The following is a 16,859-nucleotide window of genomic DNA, read 5'->3' on the forward strand; positions in this document are numbered from 1 at the left end:
GTAAGTTTCATTGCAACTTCCTGACTTATGCGTACGCGCGCTGAAAATGTATCAATTTTGAGTGCGCGCGTGTAACATGTGCGTGCGTATAAACAAACGCCGAGCTCATGCGCGCATTTTAATGCACAAGGAACAGCTTTCGTCCAATCGTTTGCCTCCTTTGACCCCAGTGAAGGCGCTGAACAGATCATTATTTAAAAGAGTCACTGGTCTCAAAGATCAGTAATGTGATTAATGCACGAAAGAGATGCGAACCATCAAAAGCTCAAATATGGCCCCTGAACATGCCTGGAAGTACCACCGAGAGAAAAGTCACAAAATTTAATTCGCTAAACAAGTTATTTATTTATGGGAATAACAGTGTTCGTACACAGTCTTCACTGCGTGGTTATGACCTTGGTTGGTGGCTGGCGCTGTTAACCGACCTCGCCTCCGGCTCGGTCCGTTAACAGCGCCAGCCACCAACCATTACCACGCAGTGAAGACCGGGTACTCCCAAGGTTATTCCCTAATTGTTCAATGTATAAGTGACATTATTTTTTTAAGTCTCTTTTAATGTCGCATGACAGTTCTCTACATTATTTATCACTGAAGTAATCCCATTTTACAAACTATACTTGTGACAATTGTATATTCAAATAAACAATTATCAACTTTATTACATTTATAGCAGACATTCAAAAGCAACTCTAACTTGCATGCAGTGTTTAACTGGAAAAGTTGCATGACCCCCAAATATAATAATACCATTTTATTTATCCCATATTAAGAAAAGACACAGTGCGATGTTTGCATACATTTATATTGGTATGCAACAGATTTTGATGTATTACTACCTTCAGTATTTATTTATTGACGTGTTTAGTAAGCTTTCTGCGCTTTTGTGTAATATATGTTGGTGCTTTATCCGATTAGTATTGCTTGCTATTTTGATGTTTTGATGTGGTTTTTATCTCTCGTCGAGTTCACTATTTTGTAACGTGTGTTCATCATGGCTGTTGCCTTTAGGGCAGTTCTCGCCTGTTGGCGTTTTTACAATCTGCTTTTTATCAAACATAAGTAACGGGTTCAAATCGTTCCTGATGCTGAGACTGTCAGAAATGAGTATGTTTCACCCTATCATAGGGTAACATTGCAGCTGTGCGGTACTGGATTTAATTTCTCAAAGTTATTCTGAACCAGTTTTAATACCTGGGGATTTTACCATCCATGTTGACATCTCTGATGATCCAAACCCTATACGTTTTTTGTCATTTCTTGAAACCATGGGTCTCCAGCAACAAGTTAACAAACCTACTCATAAGATGGGTCACACCCTAGATCTTGTTATTACCAGGAAATCAGACATGGTTCTTAACAGCCCCCTGACACCCCACCACCTTTATTTTCTGTTATTTGCAATTTGCAACAAAACAAGTCTGCTTTTCCTGCGAAACAGATTGTTTATAGGGATATTAAATCCAGTGACATTAATTACCTGAAGAGTGAACAAGTCTCTTCTAGACTGTGCATGGACACTCCTCAAATTTTTAGATTCTCAAATTAATCAAACTGATTGTTTGAAATTGTTGGGTATTTATACACAGAGTAATTTGAAGTAGGATTCCCAAGTGAACAAATGTGTGGTAATTTTAATCGTAGACTGTTCTTTTTACCCCAGCTTAAATGTTGTTTTATTTCTGTCAAGGATCTGTTAGCTGTATGTTATGTACATGTAAATGTATGTCCGACCCACTATCGAATACGCCTGTCCTGTCTGGTACTCTGGATTTACTAAAACACAACTCGTTACCCTTGAAAGGTTACAAAAAAGGGCTTTTCGTATCATTCTGGCTGGTCAGTCAAATACACCAACAGCATACATATATGTGGAAATATGCCATTTGTTCAGTTTACCTACAATCACTGATAGACTGAGTCATTTATTTATCAATTTTGGTAAGACCTTGTTTGAATCTGAAAATTACAGGCACTGGCTCCCACCAAACAAACAACTTGCGGAATGCCAACAAAATGTGCCCCCCAAAATGTAGAACTGGTCGTTACAAAAATAGTTGCATTCCATCCCTTGTCCAAGCACACAACAATAGCTCTTGATTTTTGTTCACTCAGTTGGCTTGCCTTTTGTCCCCAACCCTTAGCCTTGTTCCTTTAATGTGACCCTCTGTGCAATTATTTATTTTATCTTATTTGTCGCTGGCACTAGCCAATTTGCCCTTTTATTGTATAAAAACAAATTGTAATTCTTAATGTGTTTTTTTGTAATTTTTTTAAGAATCTCTGTATTTTAAACTCAATTCAGCTTGTAGCTGCGATGTTTGAATGTGTTTTAATAAACCAATGATAAAAAAATAATAAAAGTATGGATTGCTGCTTGGCAGGGTTGTACGGATATGGAGGAAAGAAAAGAAGGAGCTCGAACAAAGGGACTTCAAACGTCGAACCCGTGGTACTGCCGTCGCTTAACGACACCTCATAATCACCCACATACCTTATACAAACAATGGGCGACCTTGCGTTTGCGAGTTTGCGCGTGCGCACTTGGTTCTTCACTCAACTATGGTGTCGTATGTCGAATGGATATAATACAGAAAAAACAACTGTTTTGAGAGCTAATAAAAATTGTGTACACTTTCGCCCACCAAATCGAATACCATGGTATGAAACTATCAAACAGGTTATTACTGGACATTGTTTCAGGTGTAAAAGAAAACGGTCTCTCAACAGAGGTTGAAACTTCCAAGTCATCAAGTTTTGCATGAGTATTAGATATTTTCTTCACAAAAAAGCTACTTATATCATAGCAAGAGTCAGTGGATAGAGGACGTCAACACTATGCCCAAGCAGCTTTTTAGATGATCTAAATAATTTCCTCTGGTAGGAACTATAACTTTCAATGAAGTCTTTGTAAAAGTTGCAGCGAGCTTTATTAAGAAGAAAGGTAACCTTGTTTCTTATAAGCTTATATTCTTAAAGATCAGAGACCAAGTTTGTTCGTCGCCCCTCATCTTTTGCACGTCTCCTCAGCCTCGAGGCAGAGTTGATTTCTTGTAAACCAAGGTAGACAGGGCCTAGTGGTGACCATCTTAGACTTTAATGGGGCAATTGAAGGCATTAGGCACCTTCGACATGTGAAAAATGTCGAAGGTAGGTGGATCAGGTTGGTTATGTTGAAAACTGATATTCATGCAGAAGCATGCGGAAAACCATGAATACCTACAGGACAGGAGAGACAAGAAGAAAAACAACCACGACAAGCATGCCAGTCCAAGTCTCCCGCCACTGTATGTTGGCCAGAAGTTCAGGGTCCTAGACACACCTAGTAAAACATGGTTTCCAGGAGAAGTCACCAAGGTATGCAAGGAGCCACGGTCGTATGAGGTCATTACGCCAAACGGAAACAAACTTCGTCGCAGCAGATCGCACACTGCGCAAAATGCCAGGCCTAACTGCGTCTAAGCTAAGCGCAAGGCCAACTTTGCGCAGCCTACGCGTATACAGTTTGACCATACCCCTAAGCGTGTTAGATTTGATGACAACCTGGGCCCAATATTATGGCTCTGCTTACCGTAAGCACAGAATCAGCGCTTACGGAGCAGGGAATTCTGGGCTTACGGCAAGCATATTTCAGAGGTTAGAGGCGAGTTTTGGCTTCGGCGTGTGCGTACTCCGCGTTTCTAGGCATTCTACGCTTACAAGGCTTGCGCAGAAATTTGGCGCTTGCAAATAAACGGGGAATCTTGATCGTACGCGCAGAATTCGGCGGTAAACAGAGCCATGAAATTGGGCCCAGACCAACTAGATACTGGTGGCAAAAACAAGACCCCCCCTTGATGCAACACTTCATAACAATCTGTTTTCCCACATTTCAGACCAGTAATGTTTGGTTTCAGGAGATGAGAAACCAACCTATGATATTTTCTCTTTAATGTAGACTTAATATTTATTACGCTTATCGGAATTTATTACAGTATGCAGTAAATCAAAAATAAAATTATTGTCATTTTCACTTACAATATTTTAATATTTTCCCCCGTATTGCACACCATCTAGATATAAGAATCCCAAGTAGTAACCACCTCACGTGATCCATCTAGTGATTATAGCAAAATGAAACTCAATCTGGCATATAGTAATTTTGTTTTGAACTTTCGAGACTGGATGATGTTTCTTTGACTCATTTGAATGTTGGCATAATTCACATTTGAGACCAGTGACTCTTTTAAATAATGATCTGTTCAGCCCCTTCACTGGGGTCAAAGGAGGCAAATGATTGGACGATAGCTAGCTGTTCATTGTGCATTAAAACACGCACATAGCTCAGCGACAGTTTATACGCGCGCACATGTTACACGCACGCACTCAAAATTGATACATTTTCAGCGCGCATACGCGTAAGTGCGCGAAGTTGCAATGAAACTTACAGGGATATCCTCCCCTTACCAGTTTTCACGATATTATGCCTTTTTCTTTGAGTTGGGAAAAAATAATGATGCCATCAACCGATGCCCTAATTACCTTCTTTTGTTAATATGAAGTATTCAAACATATATTAAAACTTGATGGACATTGAAATGTTCAACCTACACACCGATCTTCGATGACTTCAACTGGCCCCATTTGTTTTGAGTTTTTCTTGTTTTCACGGCAAACAAGCATGGTTTCCCGATGAAACCAGACATGGAAGAAACATCTACACAATGACTACAAGTGTTCTTTAAGACTCTGTGTATCACTCTATAGCCAGCAGTTGTCTTCGTTTCATTCAAAATATTTTTTAATGAAATTTTAAAATTACCATGGTAATTTGCAAAAAAATAACAAAAATAAAACATATAATAAAAAGTGTGAATAATCATTGGCTTTCAAATCTGATTTTTATTAACTTTTTCCCCCTTTTTTCTTAAAATTTATAATTAAGCGTATAAATAAACAGTGCTAATTGAATCAACAAGCTGATCGTTTAAATTTTAATATTAATAATAATATTGATCGGAGGGTTAAACAAAAAATCTCCAAAAATATTTTTAAAAATTGTATAAGGCACATGGCTTCTTTAAGCCTCTGTATTTTTTTTCCTGAATGCTCAGCAAAATATTCAGTCACATGATTTGATCATCATGAATTGTGAATTGAAATAGTGTTTGATGAAACTTTTTCGGTGGGCAAATATTTTTTATATGGCCTCAACTCAACATCATGACATATTTTTGTACCTTGTAGAAATGCCTAAAAAATACCAAACTTCGCATTTACAAGTGCAAATATACAGTGGAACCTTACGTGTTTCTAAGTTTTGGTCAAGGGAGAGGAGACTCTTTGCTTGGCAAATAATTTTTTTTATCTAGGGACTGTTTGTTTACATCGCTCACAGAGAGGTAAAAGATTTGCCACGATTTTAATAGGGACACCTCGAAAACAGGACCTCCGATATAAGTAAGCGTGCGATACAGTGCAATGCAACGCGCAAGGTTTACAAAAGTCACAAAATTTGGACAATTTTAGCCGTTTAATTCGCTAAAAAGGGTATTTATAATGGGAATAACAGTGTTCGTAACCGGTCTTTTAATGACCTTGGTTGGTAGCTGGCGCTTGTTAACGGACTGAGCCGGAGGCGAGGTCTGTTAACACTACAGCGCAGTGAAGACCGGGTACTCGCACTGTTAGTGTTATTCCCTATGAAAATACAGACCGTGAGTAAACTGCATAATAGCTTCCGTCACCGGTGCAGCTTGAACAATTTCGCGGTAAACGGGAATCAAAGTTAGGCCGAAAACATATGAGGGTCACAAACGTATGACGCTGCAATTTCCAACATAATGGTTGTGAGAAAAACTCACATTCACAATATTGTGATACAGCTCGATCGATCCAGAGGCAGCAGTGTACACCACCACCAACCCAAAGCCATCTTCAATATAGCGCCCCCTGTTGTTGTCCATCCATATCGCCTTTTATGTTGTATCTTTGATAAAGCTAGCTTGATACTTGCACTTCGCTTCGCTCGTCCCCAGCGCCTTGCTTTAACCAAAGGCGCTGGGATGGGCAAACGTATCATGCACTGTCATTGGTGTCATTGTGCAGTCATTCCTCCATGATCACACTCGCACTGCGCCATATTTCTGACGTACTTCCTGAACAAGAGTCTGTGCAAGCGATTAGCCCATCCCAGCGGTCCTGGATAGATATGCTAGCTGGGGCCGACCGAAGTCCCCAGCGCCCTGGCCCGGCCGCTGGGGCCGAGCGAAGCATTTCGCTGCATACCCATACCATTAATGGAACAGTCCAAGCTCCGCGAAAAGGAAGATGGACCTATCCTGCCTGTCAATCAAACTGTGCGCGTTCACCCATTTTGACCAATCACAGCAATGATTGTGGTCGGACAAACTCGGTCATGCGTGCGCGTATATTTGGCACGCGCAGCAGAATCGTGGTTCCAAGACCATGTATTGGTGTTGCGCGGTCACAAGAACACACAACCAACGTTCCGATCGATCTCCATTATACTGACTAGGACTATAGGACATCGCGTCCAAACGCAGGCCGTGCGCGTATTTTTTCAAACGGGTGAAGACCGTTCGTCACACGATATGCGTTGTACACTTTTAAACGGAGTTGCTGCAAGTAGAGAGAAGTTTCGTCCTTTTAATTGTCATTTTAGTATAAATACAATTGGAATCGGATCAAACAAACTAAAAATGCTGATGGTGAAGTCGTGCGCGGCTGTCAATCACCGGAGGAGGGAAAACTGAGTCGGCAAATGGATTGTCTTTCCATAAGGTAGCCCTTTGCATTTTTTTAGTGATTCATATTATTATTATTATATCTAACGTTACAAATATTAGGCAGGAAATTTAAACTATCTTTCATAACAATGATTATTATAGGCCAAGTATTTGTTATTTTTACCGAGTTATACTATTTTTGTTTTCACTCCGTTACAGATGGTTTTCTGGAATCGACGAGGACTAGACCGGCAGCCCAGATTAAACAAACGAGGTACCAATATTTGAGTACATGAACATTTAGTGGATAACCTGACATAGTCAAATATGGACGGGGACCCCCCGCTGCGTGTAGCGCATGACCCCCAACAAAGAGGCAAAACAATGGGCTGGATCAAACATTCTAGGTACCATATGAAACCAAGTGGAAATGGTCGTCACCATGATACTAAGTAAAAAATATCAACCGCCAGACAAATTTTCTGCTGCATTAGGCCTGCCAGACACCCCCGCCCCCAAATATTTTGTGTACAAACCTATGGGTTGAAATTAACCAGTTGTCAAATTAGCTCAGATTTACATGAAACTTTGTCTAACTGTTCCACTATGGCTAAAATGAACACAAACCAAAAATTAAATCCATACTCCGTACCGTTTCCGAGATACAGTCTCTTAAAATATGCAAAAAACTCCCCCTTTTGGAGCTCCGCCCCCGGCCGACACCGCGCGTCGTGGTGGTATTCTTTCAAACGTTAAGAGCCCGTAATTTAATAACGACCCCAGCTGTTTGGCTGAAAGGTGTATGCTATTTAAGATGTGGCCCTTGATTCATAATTATCATACGGAGCTCCAGGAGTGCCATCCCACATATTGAGATACCGACATAATTTATCTCATCAAGACGACTTATTTCGTGGTATAAGTTAACTTACCGACATATTTTATCTAGCTAAGTCAACTTATTCAAAACAATCAGTCGACTAAGCAACATAGTTTATCTCACCAAGTCGACTTGGATAAAACAAAAAGTCGACTTACTGACATAATTTGTCTCGCCAAGTCGACTTAGATAAAACAAAAAGTCGACTAGCTGACATAATTTGTCTCGCCAAGTCGACTTAGAAAAACAATAAGTTAACTTGCTGACATAATTTTTTTCAACAATTTCACTTAGATAAAACAATAAGTCGACTTACTGACATAATTTATTAAGTCAATTTATTCAAAACAATCAGTCGACTAAGCAATATAGTTTATCTCATCAAGTCGACTTAGATAAAACAAAAGGCTTGCTGACATAATTTGTCTCGCCAAGTCGACTTACTGACATAATTTATCTCGCCAAGTCGACTTAGATCAAACAATAAGTCAACTTGCTGACATAATTTATTTCAACAAGTCGACTTACTGAGAGAAATAAGTCGACTTACTAACATAATTATGTCGGTATCTCAATATGTGGGATGACACTCCTGGAGCTCCGTACTATCACATTGTATTTTGTTTTTATCTTTGTTGTTCTTTTACATTGATTTTAGCGAGTATGTAATTCTCACTCTAGTCTTAGTTTGCATCGGCCTACTCGAATTTTGTATTTAGGAGCGACTCCTGTTTTGTCTTTATATGGTTTATTTCCATTTTCTCAATGAACTGAAAGAATAAAAAAACAAAACATGTACCTGAATCCCAACACAGTTTCTCGTCCGAGTTTTTGTTTAGAAATTTAGATGTCATTATCATAATTACTAATAGGGCATTTGATAGACAAAAATATAAAGTATTATTAGTTTGCTTTACTTGCATTTCAATCAGAAACTTTTTCAAACTTCAAACTATCGATCGTCATGTTCCCCCCCCCCCCATTTCTATTCTCAATTTACAACTTCAACTTACAGACTCTAACCCGACCAAGTGCACATTAATTTACCCGTTTGAAGGAATTGCGCCGCCATTGTTCGGTCGTGTGTTTATGCTCGCAGCATAGCGCAATGTCCAATCCAGTCAGTAGAGATCAATGGTTCCGATCTATGCACGGCAAAACTGAGTGTTCACGATTTGTAATGACCGAACGCTTTTTGACTCCCATGGCCGACCGTGTTAGTTCGCGCAGTAAAAGGAAAACCACGCAATTTCGAGGCAAACTTGTGTGGATCATTGTATTCTACTTTTAAAACATCTTTCCAACCATATGCATTTTATAACAAACGGTTAAAAACGCTTTTTTTATAGACCAACTCGTCCGGCCGCCCCGGCAACCAGGTGAAAGGGAAACACTACCGCGTGAAAGAGAAACACTACAACGCAAAAGAGAAACGCAACGTGGCACATGGGCTTCCGTAAGAAGGCGATGTAGAGTAGCTTTCCCTACTTAACTCCCTAAACTTTCTTTGCAACTTTCAATGGTCGACAGTTTGGCTTGAAACCACACTGAGACTCTGGGTATAGGCTTTTTCAGCAAGAACTAGAAGTCTCTTTAGGACAACTCAAGCAAAGACTTTCTCCACAATGCTAAGAAGAGTATTGGAAACCTTTCAACATTGGAAATGGGCGTTTCCAGTTTGTACTTCTGTTCTGAGGGACTCAGTTCGAACATGGAGTGTTGCTCCATGTTTCGAACGACCCGTAAAACCGCAGAGTAAACAAAAGAATACCCTGACAATGCGACCACTCACCGCTCTCGTGTGACGTCGTTAACCTGGCCGGCCGGCCCCCAAGTGACCCACTCCAAAAGCAGGGCACTGGGGTGAGCTCCTGGAGTGACGATAAAGGCTATTTGAACGCGCCGGGGCAGACCGGGGATGACCCAGGGAAGCTAAATACTGCGCTGTACGAATGATTTGGAATTACGATCAAGCTTGGCTTTTTGTGAAATGCAGTACCGATCATTAAACAGCCACTAAAGGATGATCTCAAATATATAACTAGACATTAGGTGTTTGTGAACAAACACAAAGCTGTTCCGTGTTGTTTTGCTTTGATTATGTGCTTCATCGATGACCAAGGATTTATACTCTGAAAAAAGTTTTTAAAAATGTTTAATAATTCTTGAGATATGGTCCCACTTCCCGTCACGGTTTTTCAAAGTCACTATTATGCCTAAGGAGTCTATAACTGAAAAAAAGATTGACATCGGTTGTGCAGTTCTATAAATATGGTCCCACTTCCGGTTCACCCGGAAGTAGAGGTCAACATGGGGTCACGGGTTTTCACAGTCAATATTAATGTCTTAGGAGTTTGTAACTGAAAAAAAAAATGAACATCGGTTGAGTAGCTCTTGAGATATGGTCCCACTTCCGGTTAACCTGGAAGTAGAGGTCAAATTAAGGTCACGGTTTTTCCAAATTTTTCTCCTATCCCTAAGGAGTCTTAAACTACAAACAAGTTAATTAAGCTGAGCTTCAAAGCTGGAAAATGATTTAACTCGTTATGGTTTAGAAGAATAGGCTGAAACAAAAACAAATTACTGGTCAATAGAGGGCGGTATGTAAGATGAGTGGTCTTTCTATATCACCGTCTCCTTTTCCTAGTTAATTGTTCAGTTGAAATGTTATCTCAAAAGTTTGATTAACAAGATGAATAAATGTAAAGAAAACCTAATATTTGACTCAGGATTGTTTGATTTGTTGGTTTCTTGAGTTCATATGCAGTACTTTCAGAGTCCATTGTCATGTGACAAACCAATTAAGGATAAAATCCTTGTATTTTGTAGGTGGTTTGATGTTTGATCTAGAACGAGTGGATTTCACTGAACTTTTAACGGCCACCAAACTCTGCGCTTACGTTCACAATATTCCACTTACTGTGCAAGCGCAGAATAAAATGTGCGAGCTTGGAAGCACAAATGAAAAAAAATCCCTGCTAAGCAGTCTAATTTGCTTGACGTAAGCGCAGAATTGCGGCTTCTGCTAAGCACTGATTCTCTGCTTCCAGAGCAGAGCATGACATTGGGCCCATTCCCACAGGATTTTTCATTAAAATGCAAGTTCCCATCATGATAGGCCTAGGTGACTAGTGAAATTTACTACTCGACTAGTCGCACCTTTAAACCCAACTACGACACTTGTTGAGATAAATTACGGATTTTCAAGATTTGTGCCGCAATGTGCCGTAAGCGACACATGTTGCGATTAGTAGTAAGCAGGACAACTGTTTCACCAAACAGGTAATCGGACTTTTTTTGTAGTCAATGTGTAGGCACAATTTTAACGGAGTGGGGAAAAACAGTAGTCGCGACTCTAATACTAATTTGTAGTCGCGACTTAAACACTAAACCACACTAGTCGCTCTGGCCTACTTTTGCACAAGAAAAGCACGGTTATCCTGCGAAAGCAAACCAAATTTTTAAGTCACTGTTTTTGCAGTGAATGTTACGCAGAAGTTGAGCACCATAGTAATCGCAGCAGATTTTTTGTTGCGAATTGTCACGCTCATCAAGAACACATTCCCTGTGTGCCCAGATGTTAAATACGCTTAGCGTAAGCACAATTCCCTGATTACGTAAGCGCTGCTATTCTTTCCTTTTAAAGCCATTGGCCAAGGACCAGACCAAACTAAACACAAAAAGCAGCTACACCCAGCAAACACCATTCCTCATGTACAAACTGCAAGTTGTGAATCCAGGTAGTCTGCTCAGTTTTATAAAGCAAAATATTTTGCCTATTTATTATAAGCAGCTCTATAACATTGAGCCACTCAACCACCAGAGCACCAGAGAAACGTCGACCAGCATAATGAAATCTCTGATTTTGTATTCCTGTCAAAGAGTTTTTGTTTGTCATGGTCTAATTTCCGAAAGTAAAGCGAAATACTGGAATTAGTTTAGGCAACTGGTCCCCGGTGCGAACAAGGTTACTTCACCCCTAAATCATTCGAAATCCCAGGCGTTAAAATTACAAGTATACACTTAACACTACATCTTTATGATTCACCACAAGACACTTAACAGTCTTTACATGCATTGATAGTAGGCCTACTACCATTTCGATGGTCATTTATAAAATGTGTATGCCGTGTAAACTTCCAAATCTCAGGCAGGTGTATTCGTCCATGCACGATCAACTTTTCCTCGTACATGATGCCTTTGATCGAAGGCAAATAAGTAAAGAAACAAGTTTGTATGTTTCACATAGGTTTGTCTTCAGTGATAAGGTTTAGAAAGAAAAGGCTGACACTTTGTGTTGATTGACAACATACATAGAGCGAAAAATGCAAAAACAGCGCTATTTATTAGCGAAAAGGTGGTTGTACGTAAATCGACGAACCATGTGCATGTACGTAGAACTTCCCTCCATAGTGCCTACACCCACTAAAGATCGTGCTGCGCGAGGACAAAATCAGATCGTTTTATTTTCCAGGAAAGAAGCATCTCATGAGCCAAATATGTGAAAAATAAGAACATGTTGTACTGATTGTTTAAATGTAGGTACATATTTCTTTTTGTAAAAAAAGTAAAATGTGTGCACTATAATATTTATTTCGTCGAAATTCCCGGAAGGATTAGACCTCAGATCACTTGGGTAATAGCACCCGCGGTAAACCGCGGCCCAATAGATCCGTCAACACAAATAGAGTGATTTTATTCCTTATATAATAAGTGTATTAATTTATGACAAATAATTTCAAAATGACGTGACATTAAAAATTACTTCATTTGGCACAACTTCAATACCCAGAGAATCAAAATCTGAAAACAATTTGAAAATCGGACGTTTATTTTGGGAGATATGGTGTTAACAAGATTGCCTAATTAAATATTCATGTCATTATAACTCAGCTAATTGATTAAGAAATTAAACAAAACGAAGTTTAGTAATTAAGTCACGTACTAAGCTTCGATTCCATATATGACTTAAGTCTGTCATTTCTACCGTTTCTAAGATTACGAATAAACAAAAATCGTGCGTTAAACCTATGGCGTTTTGGCGGAAACCAAGAACAACGTTTCTAAAACGTTTTGAAAAACTCGACGAAAACAATAGCTGTTCCGAATGCATCGGAACAGCTAATTATAGCAGGTTTCTAAAAGCTGCAGTCCATAGGAAACATAAACAAATCTCATGTGAAAGGACAATTTTTTTTTAGTGTCCAGGTAGGGGTGGATTTCACAAAGAGTTAGGACAAGTACTAACTTAGGACTAGTCCTAGGAGATATGCAAATTGCATGACAGTCATAAGTTTGGACGAGTAACTGGTCCTAACTCTAGATAAGACTAGTCCTATCTCTTTGTGAAATCCACCCCTGGGTCCCTTGGTCAAGTCATGTCCAACATGGCTATTTTTGTCGGAGCCTAACCGGTGTCATGACAAAAACTGTCCGCTGGCAATAAGTGTCCGCTCATTAGCATATTGCGTTCTGATTGGTCAAGTGTCTACGACGTCACATTGTTTACGGACGCTTGATTAATAGTGTCCGCAGCTTTCCTGCTTTTTGTATTTGATTATAAGTATTCGTATTATTGATCATTTAGCACTTTCATTCGTATTTTACTAAATTACGAGTCTTGACAAAGTTCGTCTATTTTGCAACTTGACTTGTATGCTGGATTGAAAGCATTCTTGGTTGTATTTTATTATAAATAATTCGTAACATTTAGCACAACCTGCACTGTTTTACCATGGTAAAATACTAATCTTGACATACTTTTGATTGCTAGTAAGTGTTCTGTTTGTCTTTTTTTTTTACTTGGCTTGTATTTACTTGCACGCATTCTAGGTTGTATTTGATTATAAATAATCAGCACGGCGCAGCATGGCGCCCGGACACTATTTGTTGGGCGGACACTATTTTTGTCACGTAGTCCGTGCCAAATAGTGTCCGGGGTATACTGCGCATGCTCAGCGGACACTTATTGCCAGCGGACAGTTTTTATCATGACACCGGCCCTTGTTTTGGTGGCCTTACACTTTCGTACCGGTACCATTTGCACAACAGAGTACAGCTACTTTAGGCCTAGACTTATGGAAAAGTCGTTTTAAAAATCGGTCCCACGCGATAGTCGAGTTTTGGCGGTGCTCTCGCGAGATCACTGCTTTCGCGCGAACTGCTGGCTCCCCGATTTCTACTCCTCATGTGGAGTAAAAATCGGGAGCCAGCAGTTCGCGTCCTCATGAGGAGTAGAAATCGGGGAGCCAGCAGTTCGCGGGAGAGCAGTGATCTCTCTTGAGCACCGCCACAACTTGACTATCTCACCGCGTGGGGCCGATTCAACGACTTGTCCACAAGTCTACGTTAGGCAAAGAAGACCAAAATGCAGGAAAGCGCCCTCTGTTGTCGATGTTTTACAAGCCCTGCAAGATGGTGGAGCCACTGCTTAGAGGATACATTTTTCATGAAAAAAAACCTACAGTTTTTGAACTGAAATATCACTAAAACTTGACACAATTTCTTTAGCAAATACTTTACAGTCCTCCGCTCAGACATGACAGAGTGTATTTTGTGATTCACCAGACATTCTACTCACGGTAAAGTGTTACTGTTGTACACGCGCAATCATTTTTATATTTATGTCAGATGACTTTGGAATTGGAGGTGTTACAAAATTATAAAATTAAACAATAAATTTGTTTTATTTTAAAATAAAAGTTGTTTGTAACTTAATTGTCCGTTTTTAAATGGCAATGCCACTGCCAGAGTCTGGAGTTGATCTCGAGTATGATCTTCAACTCGACGATGATGACGGGGCTTTCGATCTTTTCGGAGAACTGAGACAAAATTTGTGCTCAACCTTGCAACAAACATATTTGGAAGGCAACTGTGAAGGGTCTGTTTCTTCAATAACTTCCGGGCCAGGATCAGCAGAGGTTGGGTTCAGCCTAGCTGAAGAAGATATCGGTCAGTCTGGTGCATTTTCAAACTCAAGCTTTTATGAGTTGCGAAGTACACCAGTTGAAAGGTATTTATGCATTTTTTCTCTTATTCTTAGTTGGTTCCCCCATGTATGGAGGAATAATCTGCTTACTACTTGTATTTGTCATGTTTGTTGTATTAAAATTAAAGTAAACCTTGGCCTGGGGCCTACTATTTACTAACTATTCTGAGTAATAACTTAGTACACTACAGACTTGTTATAAATCTTATAAATATGTTTAAAAAAAACTAAACGCCATGGGCAACAGTGTGTATCCTCAATTGTCCTGTTTTCATTCAAGGTATAAAGCCATTGGACACTTTCTGAACAGAACAAAAAAAAAGTTCACAGATTTACAAATAACGTACACAGTTTACAGAAGGTAATTGTGAAACACTGCCCTTGGAATATTATTCCACGAAATGCTTTACAGAAAACATTAAAACAATTATAAATTCTCAATATCGAGAATAACAGATATATTTTAAACACATGTCATGACACAGCGAAACGTGCGGACCCAAAGGGTGGGTTTCCCCTTATTTTCTCCCGACTGATGACAGATTGAGCGTAAATTTTCACAAGCTTGTTATTATTAGTTGTGATACATGAAGTGTGGGCCTTTGGACGGAAACATTTCCGTATGGCGCCACCACTTTTTTATAGGATATGAAATAATATAAGTAGAATAGTATCTAATTTACCTCAATGAATGAGATATCCCTTTTTGTAAAAATGAGTTAAAAAGTGGTGGCGCCATACGGAAAGTTATCGCTTTGGACAATAGGCCTAATTTTTACCGATGTTGTGCGATTGCTTTAATTGGCTTTTTCTTTGAATTGGAAAACGAATAATGATTCCATATCAATAGATGCCCTAATAATTCATTTGTTTATAAGAAGTATGCAAACATATATTATTAAGGCCCCAAAACAGTTGACAGTCCCCGCCCGCATCCTTTTTTTAACTATTTATTATTTTTCGATTTTTGTAAAAGGACTGGCCTAACAGCTTTTTCCGAATCTAATGTGATGCTCTTGAAAACTTGTAACCGTCTGTTTCATAAAACAAAATTAGTGAATGCCTACCAGCAAATCTTATATAATAGCAATAATTATAAGTTTATAACGTGCACATATCTGTCTCAATAGATACACCCAAGGCGCACACAAAAGAAAGTCAATGTAACATTTAACAGAAAACTTTAAACTGAATTAGTAAGAATGCTTGAATAGGTATGTCTTTAGTCCGGTCTTGAAGCAGTAGGGAGGTAGCAGTAGCAACTTCTCTTGGAAGAGTGTTCCAAACTCGTGGAGCAGCCACACAGAATGAGCGCTCACCCCACGAGCGTCTCGCTCTGGTCTCAGAGATTCTGTTAGTGTCCGAAGAGCGAAGACTAGAGCGTCCAGGTATGTGCTTCTATGTAGAAGCTCAGACAATTAGATTGGAGCTTGACTGTTAATTGCTTTGTATGTATTCATGGAGAGTTTGTAGTTGAGTCGTTGATTTACCGGGAGCCAGTGTAGTTGCTTCAGATCGGTGTGATGTGAGATGAAGACTGGAAACCAGAAATGAGACGAGCAGCTGTGTTTTGTACTTTTTGCAGTCTTGTAATCTGTTTTTTAGGGAGCCCATACAGTGTTGAATTATATAGGTCCAAGCGGGATGTGACGAAGGCATGCATGAGTTGTTTAGTTGCCTGTGGGTTTAGGTATTCTCTGATTCTGCGAATGTTTCGTAGGTGGTAGACTGACGTGCTAATGCAGTTCAAGATTTGGGGCTCCATAGTCATGCTGACATCTAGCACGAGGCCGAGATCACGTACCTTGTCAGCAGTACGTATGTGAGAATCTGCAACTTTAAAATGAGGGATGGTACATGTAACTTTATTTCTCTGTTAAACAGACCCAAACCTGATGAATTCGGTCTTTTTTTCATTCAGCTTCAGGTAGTTCTCATTCATACAGACCATGATCTCAGCTACACATGCCTCAAGCCTAGAAACAATGGAGTTGATGTCATCTTGATCGGGCAAGCATGATGCATACAGCTGTATGTCATCTGCATAAACATGGTACATGAGGTTATGTCTAGAGATGATGTCCTTGATCAGAAGTATGTATAATGAGAAAAACTGAGGGCCTAGCACGGAACCTTGTGGAACAGAAAAGTCCATAGATCCTGGTTTCGATGAAACAGTTCCAACTTGCACTGATTGGGTCCGGCCATGGAGATACAATTTGCACCAATCAATAACAGGTCCCCCAAAGCCAAGATCCATCAGTCT

General features: G+C 39.7%; 3 protein-coding genes across 5 annotated transcripts in view; 2 read left to right on the top strand and 1 right to left on the bottom strand.

Moving 5' to 3' along the window:
- The window catches only part of LOC139954200 (coiled-coil domain-containing protein 115-like), a 32,312-nt gene extending 26,208 nt beyond the window's left edge, over positions 1-6,104 (bottom strand). Inside the window, exon 1 of one of the 3 annotated variants that reach the window (XR_011788064.1) lies at positions 5,693-6,104. Coding sequence is in view for 1 of the 3 variants with exons in the window: in XM_071953909.1 (XP_071810010.1) it covers positions 5,693-5,708 (16 nt within the window). In the remaining 2 variants the exon portion in view is untranslated. The remainder of the gene's footprint in view (positions 1-5,692) is intronic. The other 2 variants (XM_071953909.1, XM_071953910.1) reach the window with 2 other exon arrangements.
- Positions 1-16,859, top strand: part of LOC139954245 (U6 snRNA-associated Sm-like protein LSm3) — a 514,674-nt gene that overhangs the window by 339,961 nt on the left and 157,854 nt on the right. The window lies entirely within an intron of this gene.
- LOC139954239 (microphthalmia-associated transcription factor-like) overlaps positions 13,949-16,859 on the top strand; it is a 59,822-nt gene continuing 56,911 nt past the window's right edge. Inside the window, exon 1 of the mRNA XM_071953957.1 lies at positions 13,949-14,617. Coding sequence (XP_071810058.1) covers positions 14,337-14,617 — 281 coding nt within the window. The 5' untranslated portion in view covers positions 13,949-14,336. The remainder of the gene's footprint in view (positions 14,618-16,859) is intronic.

This window comes from Asterias amurensis, chromosome 2 (genome assembly GCF_032118995.1).
Source record: "Asterias amurensis chromosome 2, ASM3211899v1".
Lineage (NCBI taxonomy): Eukaryota > Metazoa > Echinodermata > Asteroidea > Forcipulatida > Asteriidae > Asterias > Asterias amurensis.